This window comes from Sinocyclocheilus rhinocerous, unplaced genomic scaffold, assembly GCF_001515625.1.
Source record: "Sinocyclocheilus rhinocerous isolate Xijiao unplaced genomic scaffold, SAMN03320098_v1.1 scaffold1998, whole genome shotgun sequence".
Lineage (NCBI taxonomy): Eukaryota > Metazoa > Chordata > Actinopteri > Cypriniformes > Cyprinidae > Sinocyclocheilus > Sinocyclocheilus rhinocerous.
In genome coordinates this window covers 94848-107328 of record NW_015628694.1, presented here as the reverse complement: position 1 = coordinate 107328, position 12481 = coordinate 94848, and the positions used below count along the sequence as shown (strand labels likewise).

The 12481-nt window shown below is 38.3% G+C and overlaps 1 protein-coding gene across 1 annotated transcript in view; it reads right to left on the bottom strand.

Moving 5' to 3' along the window:
* Nucleotides 1-6685: 6685 nt before the first annotated feature.
* Nucleotides 6686-12481, bottom strand: part of LOC107738292 (protein ABHD17B) — a 12615-nt gene continuing 6819 nt past the window's right edge. Inside the window, exon 3 of the mRNA XM_016550012.1 lies at nt 6686-7129. Coding sequence (XP_016405498.1) covers nt 6946-7129 — 184 coding nt within the window. The 3' untranslated portion in view covers nt 6686-6945. The remainder of the gene's footprint in view (nt 7130-12481) is intronic.

Below are 12481 nucleotides of genomic sequence, written 5' to 3'. Positions count from 1 at the left end.
GGGGCTTCAGTGTGGGTGGCGGAGGAGACTTGGCTGGGGGTGGAGAACGAACTGGAACAATCCTGCCTGGAACATATCCTGACGACCGCTGAGCATTTCCGTTAACAGGAGCCACAAAAATGGGGTGACTGCTGGGGCCATCATTCACCTGCATGGTATAACTGTCTGCCACGTCCTATGGGGGGGGAGGGAGAGAGAAAACCATAAAAGATACACTAATATCATTCAAAAGTTTGGGGTCTGTAATATATTTTAATGTTTTTGAAAGATGCAAGGCTGCATTTATTTAATCAAAAATACAATACACTGTAATATTATGAAATATTAATATAATTTAAAATAACTTTCTATTTTAATATATTCTAAGATAATTTATTCCTTGAATGTCAAAGCTGACTTTTTGGCAGCCATCATTTCAGTCTTCAGTGTCACATTATCCTTCAGAAATCATTCTACTCTGCTGATATGCTGCTTAAGAAACATTTCTTATTATCAATGTGTAAAACAGTTGTGCAGCATAATATTTTTGTTGGAACGCTATGATACTTTTTTTCAGGATTGATTGAAAAGAAGAGAATACATTTGAAATAGAAATCTTTTATAACATTTGATCAATTTAATACATCCTTGCTGAATAAAAGTATTAACTCCTTTTCAATGATAGAGTATTGTTTTTGACTTCTTAAAGGGGTCATATGATGCGATTTCAAGTTTTCCTTTCTCTTTGGAGTGTTACAAGCTGTTCGTGAATAGATAAGCTCCCTAAAGTTGCAAAGACTAAAGTCTCAAACCCAAAGAGATATTCTTTATAAAAGTTAAGACTGGTCCACGCCCTCCTAAAACGCCTCGTTTAAACACGCCCCACATATCTACCTCACTATGTGGAAATATTTGCATAATGCCGGCCAAATGTTCACGCAAAGAAAGAAGGAGTAACTTTATAAACACGTCCCCACATGTCTACGTCACGATGTGGGAAGATTTGCATAACGCCGCCCAAATTTTCATGCAAAGAAAGAAGGCGTAACTTTATTGTTGCTGCCACCGCCGCCGCCATGTTGTCAAGACGCTGTGTGTTTTGTTGCGAAAGCGAAAAAAACAACGCACTGGATAGCTGGCCAATCAGAGCACACCTTGCTTTTCAGAACGATGAGATTTGTAAAAAGTCGACGCGTTTCAGAAAGGCGGGGCATAGAGGAGAAACAATAATGTACAGTATGAGGAAAATAATGTGTTTTTTGAACGTTTAACCGCATAAACACATTTCATTACACCAAACCAAATACACAAAATAATGTTATTTTTAGCAACATCATATGACCCCTTTAACTAAATTTGATATTACAAAACTACACTACACCACCTTGACAGGTAAAAGCATTAAAGCTCAAAGTTTTGTGGGCCAATCATACAACTGTTCTGACTTAATTTTGATTGGGACTCAATTTCATAGTGGCATTACAACTCGCTTTGAAGTGCAAGCTTTCTGTAGGTTTTCACATTTCCAAGTTATTTACAAAACACATGGCACCAATTACAAGAAAAAAAGTGCTCAGTCGTTCAACCCATGGCCCCTTCGTGCCACAAAACAACAGACATGGGCCCTATAAAGAAACTCTCCCTATAAAAGCCTGTCACACAAATATTTGCTTACCAATAATCACCTCAGCCAAATTCTGTAATTATCATTAAAAGAGACTTAGAAGTTCCACACAGAGAGAGTTGGCTTCATTTGTACCAAACAGTTACAAATGATTTTATAAACTCAAGATTCTCCAGGGCAAAAATCAATCACAAAAACTTTTCTAATCTTTTAAACATTAGGGGAGAATAGAACAACCACTCTGACCCCAGCATCTGTTGAACCACAGCTCATTTACTATTATACTATTAAACTAATTTTATTCTTGCTTTGATCAATACAAAGATTGCAATATCACCAGATCCTGATCTGACCATCTGCAGCTCCTCAGCCATAAATGCAGGGGCATAGCAATCACTATAACTGGGGAGGACATTCACCCCCCCCGAACAAATTAAATCACATTTTTAAGGGGGGTGAGCTATGAATTTCCCTTGTCTGAGGGGGTGAATGGACAATGGCAGGCTATGGACAGAAACTTACAGGCTTTATTTGCAGTCACCCAGAGAGGTTGTGTAGTCTACTAGTAAAATGATAAATAAATATAAGACTTAAAATAATTAAAACACGTTCAGATGATTATTTGGGAAACATTTTCATGGATACGAAAACTAAATTACGAAAATTAATTCACTTTCTCATCATGACCTACATTGCAAATGCCGAAACAGAAGACTCGGATGCATGCAAAACCCTTAAAAAAAACAGACTAAGTTGGTCTCCCAAACTAATCAAGCTAGTCTTCAGCTGGTCTAGATGGCCAGCCAGATGTTGTCCGAGCCTGACCAGCTGACAAGTGTTTAAAAACAAGTCTAAATTGGGAGACCAGCTAAGACCGGTGTCGTGCTATACTGCACTGAATGAGCTATAATCTGTCAAATATAACAACCATGAATGAAATCAAGTCATTTTGAGGCAGAAAGAGCAGTTCACTCAATATGTAGAGTCTGTAATCACTTTTTGGCAAGTGTAAAATGGAAAGACGTGGACAGCAATCAGTTTTCGGCAGACGATCAATTTTCGGCACGACACCGGCAAACAAGCTTGGGCTGGGTGATCAGGGGCGGTTCTAGGGGGTGGCCAGTGTCCCCCTGTCAACAAGCTTGGCCTCCCCTTTGGCCCCCCTAAATTTGGAATCATATCACACCAAACAATTTTGGAAGAAATGCGCAGTTTGTCCTGTAAACTATATATAAAAAAAGAAAAACATCACCAGCTGCTAAATTCAAATCTGAGTTCACTGGCTGGCAACGAGCCAGAGACAGATGCGTTTTTATAGCACTGTGCATTATAACCATAGACTGTATAAAAACATGGACGTAGTGTCCGTGACGTCACCCGTAGGTTCCTGAAGAGGTTTTTGAAGCTCAAAGTGGGCAGAGCCGTCCGTCGCCATCTCCCCTCACCCGTGCCCCCTTAAAAATAATAAGTGCATGATGCCCCTGACACTACAATACAAAATTATGTGTCAAAAAAAAAGAACAATGATGAACCATTCATTTTATTTGAAATGGTTATAGATTACTTCTAGAGATTGTAGTGATACATGACATGGTGAAAAATGACAATGAATAATACTTAATGTAGGCTAAGATTAATTTTCAAATTGTGCCCCCTAAAAGCACAAGTGGCCCCTGTCGGCCCCTGTCTGCCCCCCCTCCCCCCCAGTTACTTTGGTCTAGAACCGCCCCTGTGAGTGATTATATTTTTCTTCTACAGGAAAATGTTATAATATAAGAATATGACACACTTTTAATTGCCATATTTAAATTTAAATGCATCATTTGTAATTTCAGCTATGCTCAAAAACTGTTTCAATAGAATAGCTACATCGCGCCCCCTCTAAAGTTTACACAATGCCACAAAGTTTCATCAACTTCAGTTGCACGCGTAACTTCATTCCTCCATTCAATCACGACTCGGATCTTCCAAGATTCCGTAAACGCACAATGCACGACCGAAAATCCGTTGAAAGACCTTCACAGTAGAGGTCTAAAGTAGGGGTCCTAATACAGGGAGACAGAGGTGGAGATCTCTTACCTTTCGATCTCTTTTCACTATCACTTGCTTGGTTCGTCCGCTCCTTTCTCTATCAACCGTAGAGAGCCGCACGCAACTCAAGGGGCTATTTGACAGGGAGACCGCAGTAAATGTGTTTTAATCTTCTTTTACATGCTTTCTTTCCTGGGCTGAAGTCAGCCAGCCCCGTCCCAGGCGCGGCTCGCGGAGGAAGTGAAATTAGGGGCGTGTATTGAGGATGAGGGAGCAGAATTAACGTGTGGAAGAGCCATTAGCATGACGACAAGGGGTTCTCGGGTGGGCGGGGCTTACCGTTCAAGAGATAGGATGAGGAGTTTCAAATTAAACTGCTTTTGAAACTATGAATTCAATTTATTGTGAAGCTTATGGTCGCATACGGTGCTGAAGAAGCACACAGGGGGTCTTGTCGTGTGAAAAGTGTTGCTTGTGTCTAGTGATGTCCGATTCGTGAACGAATCGTTCTTGTGAGTCGGATCTTTGAAATGAACCGATTAACAAACTGGTCGGGAACTGACTCGGTTTTGGAAGCGCAATGAAACATAGACTGTATATGAAACCAAGACCTGAGCAGTGAAACGAAGATTGATGAGGTGAAAAGTGTAGCTATAATATTTATTAGAACAGTTGTTATTAATAAATGACATTTTTATTAAATATGCTAAAAACAGCATGCTGAGAAATGTAAATGAAGTTTAATATTGTTCATGTAAATATACATTATATATATATATATATATATTGTGGCTCAAAAATCGAAAAACGCATAATAAATAGAAAAATATGCCTGCCTATGTTTTTTGGCTGTTTTAGAGCAAGTAATATGCCACGCTAAGGTGTAGGGACCACGTTATTACGTAATAACGTTCGGACGTAAGGAATCGAGATACCCCTCGCTGCAGACTGTAGCGCGGTGACGTCACGTATCTACGTCACGTATGTCCCCCGCCCCCCCAGTTACTTTGGTCTAGAACCGCCCCTGTGAGTGATTATATTTTTCTTCTACAGGAAAATGTTATAATATAAGAATATGACACACTTTTAATTGCCATATTTAAATTTAAATGCATCATTTGTAATTTCAGCTATGCTCAAAAACTGTTTCAATAGAATAGCTACATCGCGCCCCCTCTAAAGTTTACACAATGCCACAAAGTTTAATCAACTTCAGTTGCACGCGTAACTTCATTCCTCCATTCAATCACGACTCGGATCTTCCAAGATTCCGTAAACGCACAATGCACGACCGAAAATCCGTTGAAAGACCTTCACAGTAGAGGTCTAAAGTAGGGGTCCTAATACAGGGAGACAGAGGTGGAGATCTCTTACCTTTCGATCTCTTTTCACTATCACTTGCTTGGTTCGTCCGCTCCTTTCTCTATCAACCGTAGAGAGCCGCACGCAACTCAAGGGGCTATTTGACAGGGAGACCGCACTAAATGTGTTTTAATCTTCTTTTACATGCTTTTTTTCCTGGGCTGATTGAATGCGACTCAATGGAGGATTCGCCTTCCTGAGCCCCCATGCCACCCCTAGAGGAAGACCACTACTTGTCTGCCTCATACAAAAGTTATGAGTGAGCATCACTGTAGTCCAATAGGGATCCTCGGGTGTGCGCATGACACGCAGGCTATATATGGAGTTTTAAACAAAATAACTTCTAACATTGTTAGATTCCGTACTTGTTCATGAATTGACACTTGTAGGAAGCAGGAAAGGGTTTTAACTACATGATGACAATATGTAGCCCAATTCTCACTGTAACATCCATAACCATTTAACAACATTAATAAACGACATTTTATAAAAAGTCTCTATATAGAAACATCTTTATTGTCTTGTCCTGTTTTCTGTTCTCATCCTTTGAATCCATTTAAGTGCCTTGTCTTTAAACATTACCCCACCCTAAAAAGAATGGGTCACATGTGTTCTTAACTTCATGTTCAAAGCCCCATGCTTTAATGGTCATTGAACCCAGGAGGTGCAGTTGACCTAAAAACACATCTCTTCCATCTTTATTTGACCCTCTAACTCTAGCACTTTCTATTCTATTATAATTCTACTTTATCTATATTTATCTTTTTCATTTTTTTTGTTCTTTATTTTAAAAAAAAACAAAAAAAAAACAAACACTAGCTTTCTATGTTTTCTATTCTATCTACTTGTTTTTCTTTGTTTGTGTGTATATGTGTGTGTGTGTGTATAATATATATGTGTATATATATACACCTTGCTACGTGTACTGTGTTAGGCTAACCGAGACTTGTCATTTGCACTTATATATTGTTGCTTTTTTGTTAGTTTTGACTGCTTTTATTGTCCTCATTTGTAAGTCGCTTTGGATAAAAGCGTCTGCTAAATGACTAAATGTAAATGTAAATGTAAATGAAAGGGCTTTTTTGGATGTCTAGTATTTTTCTTCAGCTGAACATTCTTTGTGTTTCTAAATTATTTCATAAGACTTTTACCTTCTTAAGTATCTATATGAAATTTGTACCTGACTTACTGGCTGGTCAAATAAAAAAAGTAAAATAAGTACAAATGTTTTGGTTCATTATAATTTGGATATTGCATATATCTGCTTTTTATATTGTACTGTAAATTTACAGCAGTCTGCAAAATGTAATAATAATAATGCATACGCTACCGCTCAAAAGTTTGTTGTTAAGATTCTTTAATTGTTTTTGAAAGAAGTCCTTTATGCTCACCAAGGCTTAATTTTTTTAATCAAAAATACAGTAAAATAATAATATTGTAAAACTATTATTAAAATAATTGTTTGCCATTTTAATACATTTTAAAATCTAATTTATTCCTATGATGGCACAGTAGAATTGAACAACCCTCAAGAAAAAATTCTTATTACTATCAATGTTGAAAAGAGGTTTTTTTTTAATAATATAAAAGTCTTTGTTACTTTTGATTTTATCAATTTAATGCATCTTGTTGAATAATCTTGTTGAAGTATTAATTTATTTTAAAAACCTTTGAAAGGTAGTGCAGGTATAAAACAAACAAACACTGAAATACTTGTTGGAAAATATTTGTCACTAGAGGGCACACAATAACAACAATGCCTAAAGGGGCAGAAAACAGATGAACCAGCCAGGCGCCTTCTCCGCAACATGGCTGCTCAGAGCAAAACGTGGAAACGAGCAGTATGTCTCTAATTGGTATGAGGTACTATACAAATTAGGGGAAAGAATGTGACTGTGGTAAACATGAGAAAATAGGAAAAGACGGCAAGTCTAAGGTAAAAGAGAGACTCACTTGGGGAATGCATCGAAGCAGTAGGTCTTCTTGGTATCAGGAAAAGCCACCCGCATGCCTGAGGTCAGAGGGGAGTGAAGGATGACAGCAGCGCTCTCATACCGAGAGGCCAGATCTACTGAAGGGACCGTACCGATGCTCTGGCCATAAATGATCACGTTCTCTGGCCTGATTCCATACCTAGAACACCACATTCAAATGATGAGTTCATACACACCTACATTCTCCGATGATGCTGCGATCAGAACACAATTATCATGAATCGAAGGTACAGGTTGTTTTGTTTAACCTTCTTTCAGAACCAGACAAACTGGGAAGTGGCCTTGGCGTTTTGTGGTTAATATGAATGACTTAATCTTTTGAAACTCTGTTCATATATTATATAACCTCAATTGACATGCCTAACTTAAGTGTTATTGCTTTTACAAAAAAGCATAGGTGTGACGTGTGAGCCAAAACTTAAGAGCAGATACTAGAACAGAGAGTCATTAATCAAACCTTTCCTGCAAGTCCAGCTGCTTGCAGTCAACAGTCTATTTCATTACATTTCATCAAGTGATTGCTTAAAGGGGAAGTTCACCTTAAAGAAAAAGGGAGAAAAATTCTCCTATACTCATTTATTTTTAGATATAAAAATAAAATACAGATATAAAAACTCGGTCCGATTTTCTGTAGATAGTTATTTTCACATGATGTCTAATAATTAATTTAAAAATAAACTCAAAACCAAATATAAGTGAATTATTTTATATATATATATATATATATAACCATATACACACACACACACACACACACACACACACATACACAAAGAAAATATATAAATAACATTTTAAATGTAAAATTTTTTAATACAATATGCATTCAGAGTATGGTGAGCAGCAACTAAAGAATAGTGACCATGATGACGTCAGTGAAGCATTTTAATTAACCGCATAACAGTGATGATGACTTTCTTACTGTCTGTAGTAAAAAGCTGTAAGCGCAGATGCTTTCAAGGAATCCAGTGAGACGCAAGAAACTACGTTTCATTTCTCATGTACAGTGATGCTAGCAGGAAACATTTGTACTTAAAGGGGTGGTTGATTGCGATTTTAATTTTTTAACGTTAGTTAGTGTGTAATGTTGCTGTTTGAGCATAAACGATATCTGCAAAGTTACGAAGCTGAAAGTTCAATGCAAACGGGAGATATCGTCTTTTAAAATTCTGGCGGTTTAATGCCTACAAAAACGGCTGGTAGGGACTACAACAAGTTACTTCCCGGGTGCGTGACATCACAAACCCAGATAAACCCTGCCCTCGGGAAAAGGCAGCAAAGGGGGCGAGGCCATGCTGCACTGCTTTAGAGAAGAGGAAGCAAAAACTAGGGGTGCACGTAAAAATCTAACGATTCTAATGGATTCACAAGTTTCAAAATCAATGTTCTAAAGCAGTGGTTCTTAACCTGTTATACTGTTCCTCGTGTCCCCCTGCTCTGCAAACACTCTGCATCTCTCTCTCTTTCTCTCTCTCTCTTTCTCTCATTCAGCTCACCTCCAGCAATGAACTGTTCCAATTATACACATTTTCATATAGCTATGAGAAGCGTTAAACATGGACGCGCGCGTGCAGTTGCCGGACTGTATTAAAGCTTTAATCAGAATAAAATCGCATATTAAAGCTAACATAAGCATTAGCATTTACAAATAACCGCATATCTAAAAGTATGAGACAATAACAAACAAAAAACATAGGTCTACCATTAAAAGCCGTGCTTGCACAAGTTCTGCACGATCCTCTTCAATAATATCCTCTGCTTCTCAATCGGGCTCAAACTGATAAGCGATATTAACGACGCCGTTGTTTACAATACAACCGGAGCACATGCGCACTAGAGGTGGTTTAGTCAATCACAACACACTGGGCTAGCTAACCAATCAGAGCCCATCGTATTTCTGAGGGAGGGGCTTCATAAAAACAGGAAAAGATCAGCCCGTTTCTCAGAGAAGGGACAGAGCGGTGTGGAATAAAGGTAAATTATGTGAAAAATAATGCGTTTTTTTAAAAAACGAAGCATTAACACATGTTAGACTGCACCCCATAAACACAATCAAGCCTAGAAAAAAAAACAGTGAACCACCCCTTTAAATCATCAAATGACAACGTGCCTATATCTAATAGAGCTCAGGAAACATTTTGGTTAGTTCTCCAAGGGGGCGCTGTGTACACATTCCATGCCTTATTTAAAGCGCATGAACGCTTATTCAGCTGACTGCACTGCCACAGAGAGGGATGTAAACAGAAATGACTTCAAAAGTAGGACATATACTGATAACCCTATAGCAACACATACAAACATTAAATGACTTCTACTTCACATTGTGCTGTGTCCAATGTGCAATTACACAACACTGTAATGCACTGGGAATGGTGCTTTCAGTTCTCTAGTGCACACTTTACTGCTGTCTTGGAGGCAAACAGAAGGTCACTGAACTGGTTTAAGTTGAAACTGAAAATTGGAGCTGTGTGACCAAAATATATAAATATTTACATCTGATCACAAGCGGACCTCACATGTAACATTATGAATTTCAGTTCATCCATTCAGTTGCCTGCGCAATCATGCCACTCACAATGAACCACTGAGACCAATACAAAAAAAAAAAATCACATGATTCTTCATTACTTTGTGTGGTCATGTGAGAGAAGGTGGAATGTGTTCTGAAGAATGGCAGAAAGGATGTTCAAAAATGAGAGCAAGGAGAAGTGACCGACTCTAACATTCTGTTATTTTCTAATGAACAAGTAAAAGTTTAAGAATTGTTACGCAGCTCTTGGCATTGGCAGCCTGTTAAGTTTTAATAAAATACCTAAAAATAAATAAATAAAATAAAGTTCTATAGCACTATTTTTTTTAAGTCTTCTGAAGTCATAAAACAAATTGTGTGAGGGAAAGACCCAAATTCGACCCGCTCCGGAATTTTGCAGATCGCGGGCTAGACATGAACTTCAGGGCAAGGTTAAACCATCAGCGCACAATGTCTCAGGGTGCAATTACACTTGGCAGATTTGGTTCGATTAAAATTAACTCTAGTGCGATTGCTCTGTTAGTGCGGTTCATTTGAATAAAAGTTAACGCTGCCATATGAACCTTGGTTGGAAAAAATGTTCAAGCACACCTGGTTCTTCCCATCTCAGGAGCTATGTTCAGTTCCGTACAGGAGTCGGAAACGAGTCCAGAACTAAATGGATCCAGAACTAAATAAATGTATCATTTACTCTTTTAATCCAGTACATTTGGTACATTTAAAAGTGTTAACACATTAAGACTGTTCCTCACACAAACTTATTGTATGACTTCAAGAGATACTTATATTATAGTATATATGTCCTTTTCAGAGCTTGTCAGTCAATAATGACCAAATTTTAAAAGACCAAACTATCCCTTTAAAGTACATCTTCAGGATTCCAAAAGGGTCTCATGCTTTCAGATCCAGGAGAACTCTGATGGTCTGTGGAATGACTTTTCATCCAGTCAATTTCAGAAAGGGATGGTAGGGCCTCACCAAAGACCTAATGATTGATAGAGTGCTAATAAACACTTATCGAAGAGTTTTTTCAAAATCACATCTTATTTTCATTTCATTTCAAGCTGCCACTTCATTATGTTGGCTATAAAGATAAAAAAATTTAAATAAAAAAAAATTTAATTTAATAAAGATAAGAAAATCAAATCAACACTATTTATTCCCATGGCAACAAATCATAAAATGACAATTGTTCTGATAAAAAAATAACATGTACCAGATTACCTTTAATAAGGTAATGAAGCAGCTGGCTGCGAGCAACTCTAAAGTGATACAAAACTTGCAGTGTGACACCATCAGGAAGTTATTTTTCACTTCCTGGGTAGGCAATGTTGCTATGACTGCAATCAGGCCTGTCCTTCCAGGACTCACTGGGAATCAGTTGCTAGGCAACCAATCAATATTTGACTTTGAGAACTGGCTGCTGGCACCTCCCTCCTCACCTCTCAGAGGGAGCTGCGCTCCATGAAAGACTGACACCGAATTCTCTCAAGCTTCTTGAGTGAGATGCTTTTAGCTCTCAGCCCAAAAATACTCATGAGCACAATGGTCATTACGTGACTTCAGGATGAAGGGGGGCACAGGGGTCTCATTCAGTAAAGCTGCTACTGCTGGCCTTTCCTTTATGACATCACAGTCATCGTTTTTGGAGGAGGAAGACAAAGGCCATTTCCTTTGCTTCTTCCTTTTACTGGAACGGTCTCAGACTTTTGAATGTGGAAGACAATACACATCACCACCGTTTTGCTGCTTTGAAGACAAAACCAGATGGTTCTGTTTGGTAGAAGTTTGCATACGCTACCAAGTCTGGTTGCAAATACCTATATGAAACGCACAAAAACTAGCTTACTGCAACGGCTAGCTGTGATAACAGATGGTCGTATCCAGACCAACCCCTTAGTTATGAACCTGGCCCAAGTCAAGTCATTCAGGTTTGCCAAAACATTGCACTGGAGTTCATTGTACCATCCGCTTTTCTTGTAAATGCTTAACAGATCTTTGTGTGTGTGTGTGTGTGTGTGTCAGCCCCACCTGATGTTTCAACACTGACTCACCTGGCTGAGCAAACCGAAAGGTGTGGCTGCCCTACACTAACATGACATACGATACGATACCCGATTCTCGATTAGTGTGGTTTGGCAAGGCATTCTGCCTTTAGCAGGGACTGGACTGACAAAAACATGAAGCTTGATTGGGAAATCACCATGGGTTTATAATATATTTGTACCATATTGGTTATTAGCCAATATAGTAATTTCTTTAATTTATCGGTATTGAATATTTAATTGTTTTCACTTATTTTGAGTCTGATCATCATCATCTAGTACCATATTAAAAAAATAGCAATAGATTATAGCAAAGGTTCCTTTTGCTTCCTCTGTGAAGTTGGAATGAAATAAAAATTGATCCTATCAATTTTGTAAATGTAATTCTTAAAGGGGTGGTTCACTGGGTTTTTTCTAGGCTTGATTGTGTTTATGGGGTGCAGTCTAACATGTGTTAATGCTTCGTTTTTTTAAAAAACGCATTATTTTTCACATAAGTTATTTGTAAATGCTACTGCTTATGTTAGCTTTTAATATACAGTTTTATCCTGATTAAAGTTTTAATACAATACGGCAACTGCACGTGCGTCCATGTTTAACGCTTCTCATAGCTACGTGAAAATAAGTGTATAATTGTAACAGTTCATTGTTGGAGGTGAGCTGAATGAGAGAGAGAGAGAGATGCAGAGCGTGTGCAGAGCAGGGGGACGCGAGGAACAGTATTAAGAACCGCTGCTTTAGAACATTGATTTCGAAACTTGTGAATCCAATAGAATCGTTAGAAGACAGAATCGCGATTCATATATGAATAGATTTTTACGTGCACCTCTAGTTTTCTCTTCCTCTTCTCTAAAGCAGCGCAGCATGGCACCCCCTTTGCTGCCTTTTCCCGAGGGCAGGGTTTATCTGGGTTTGT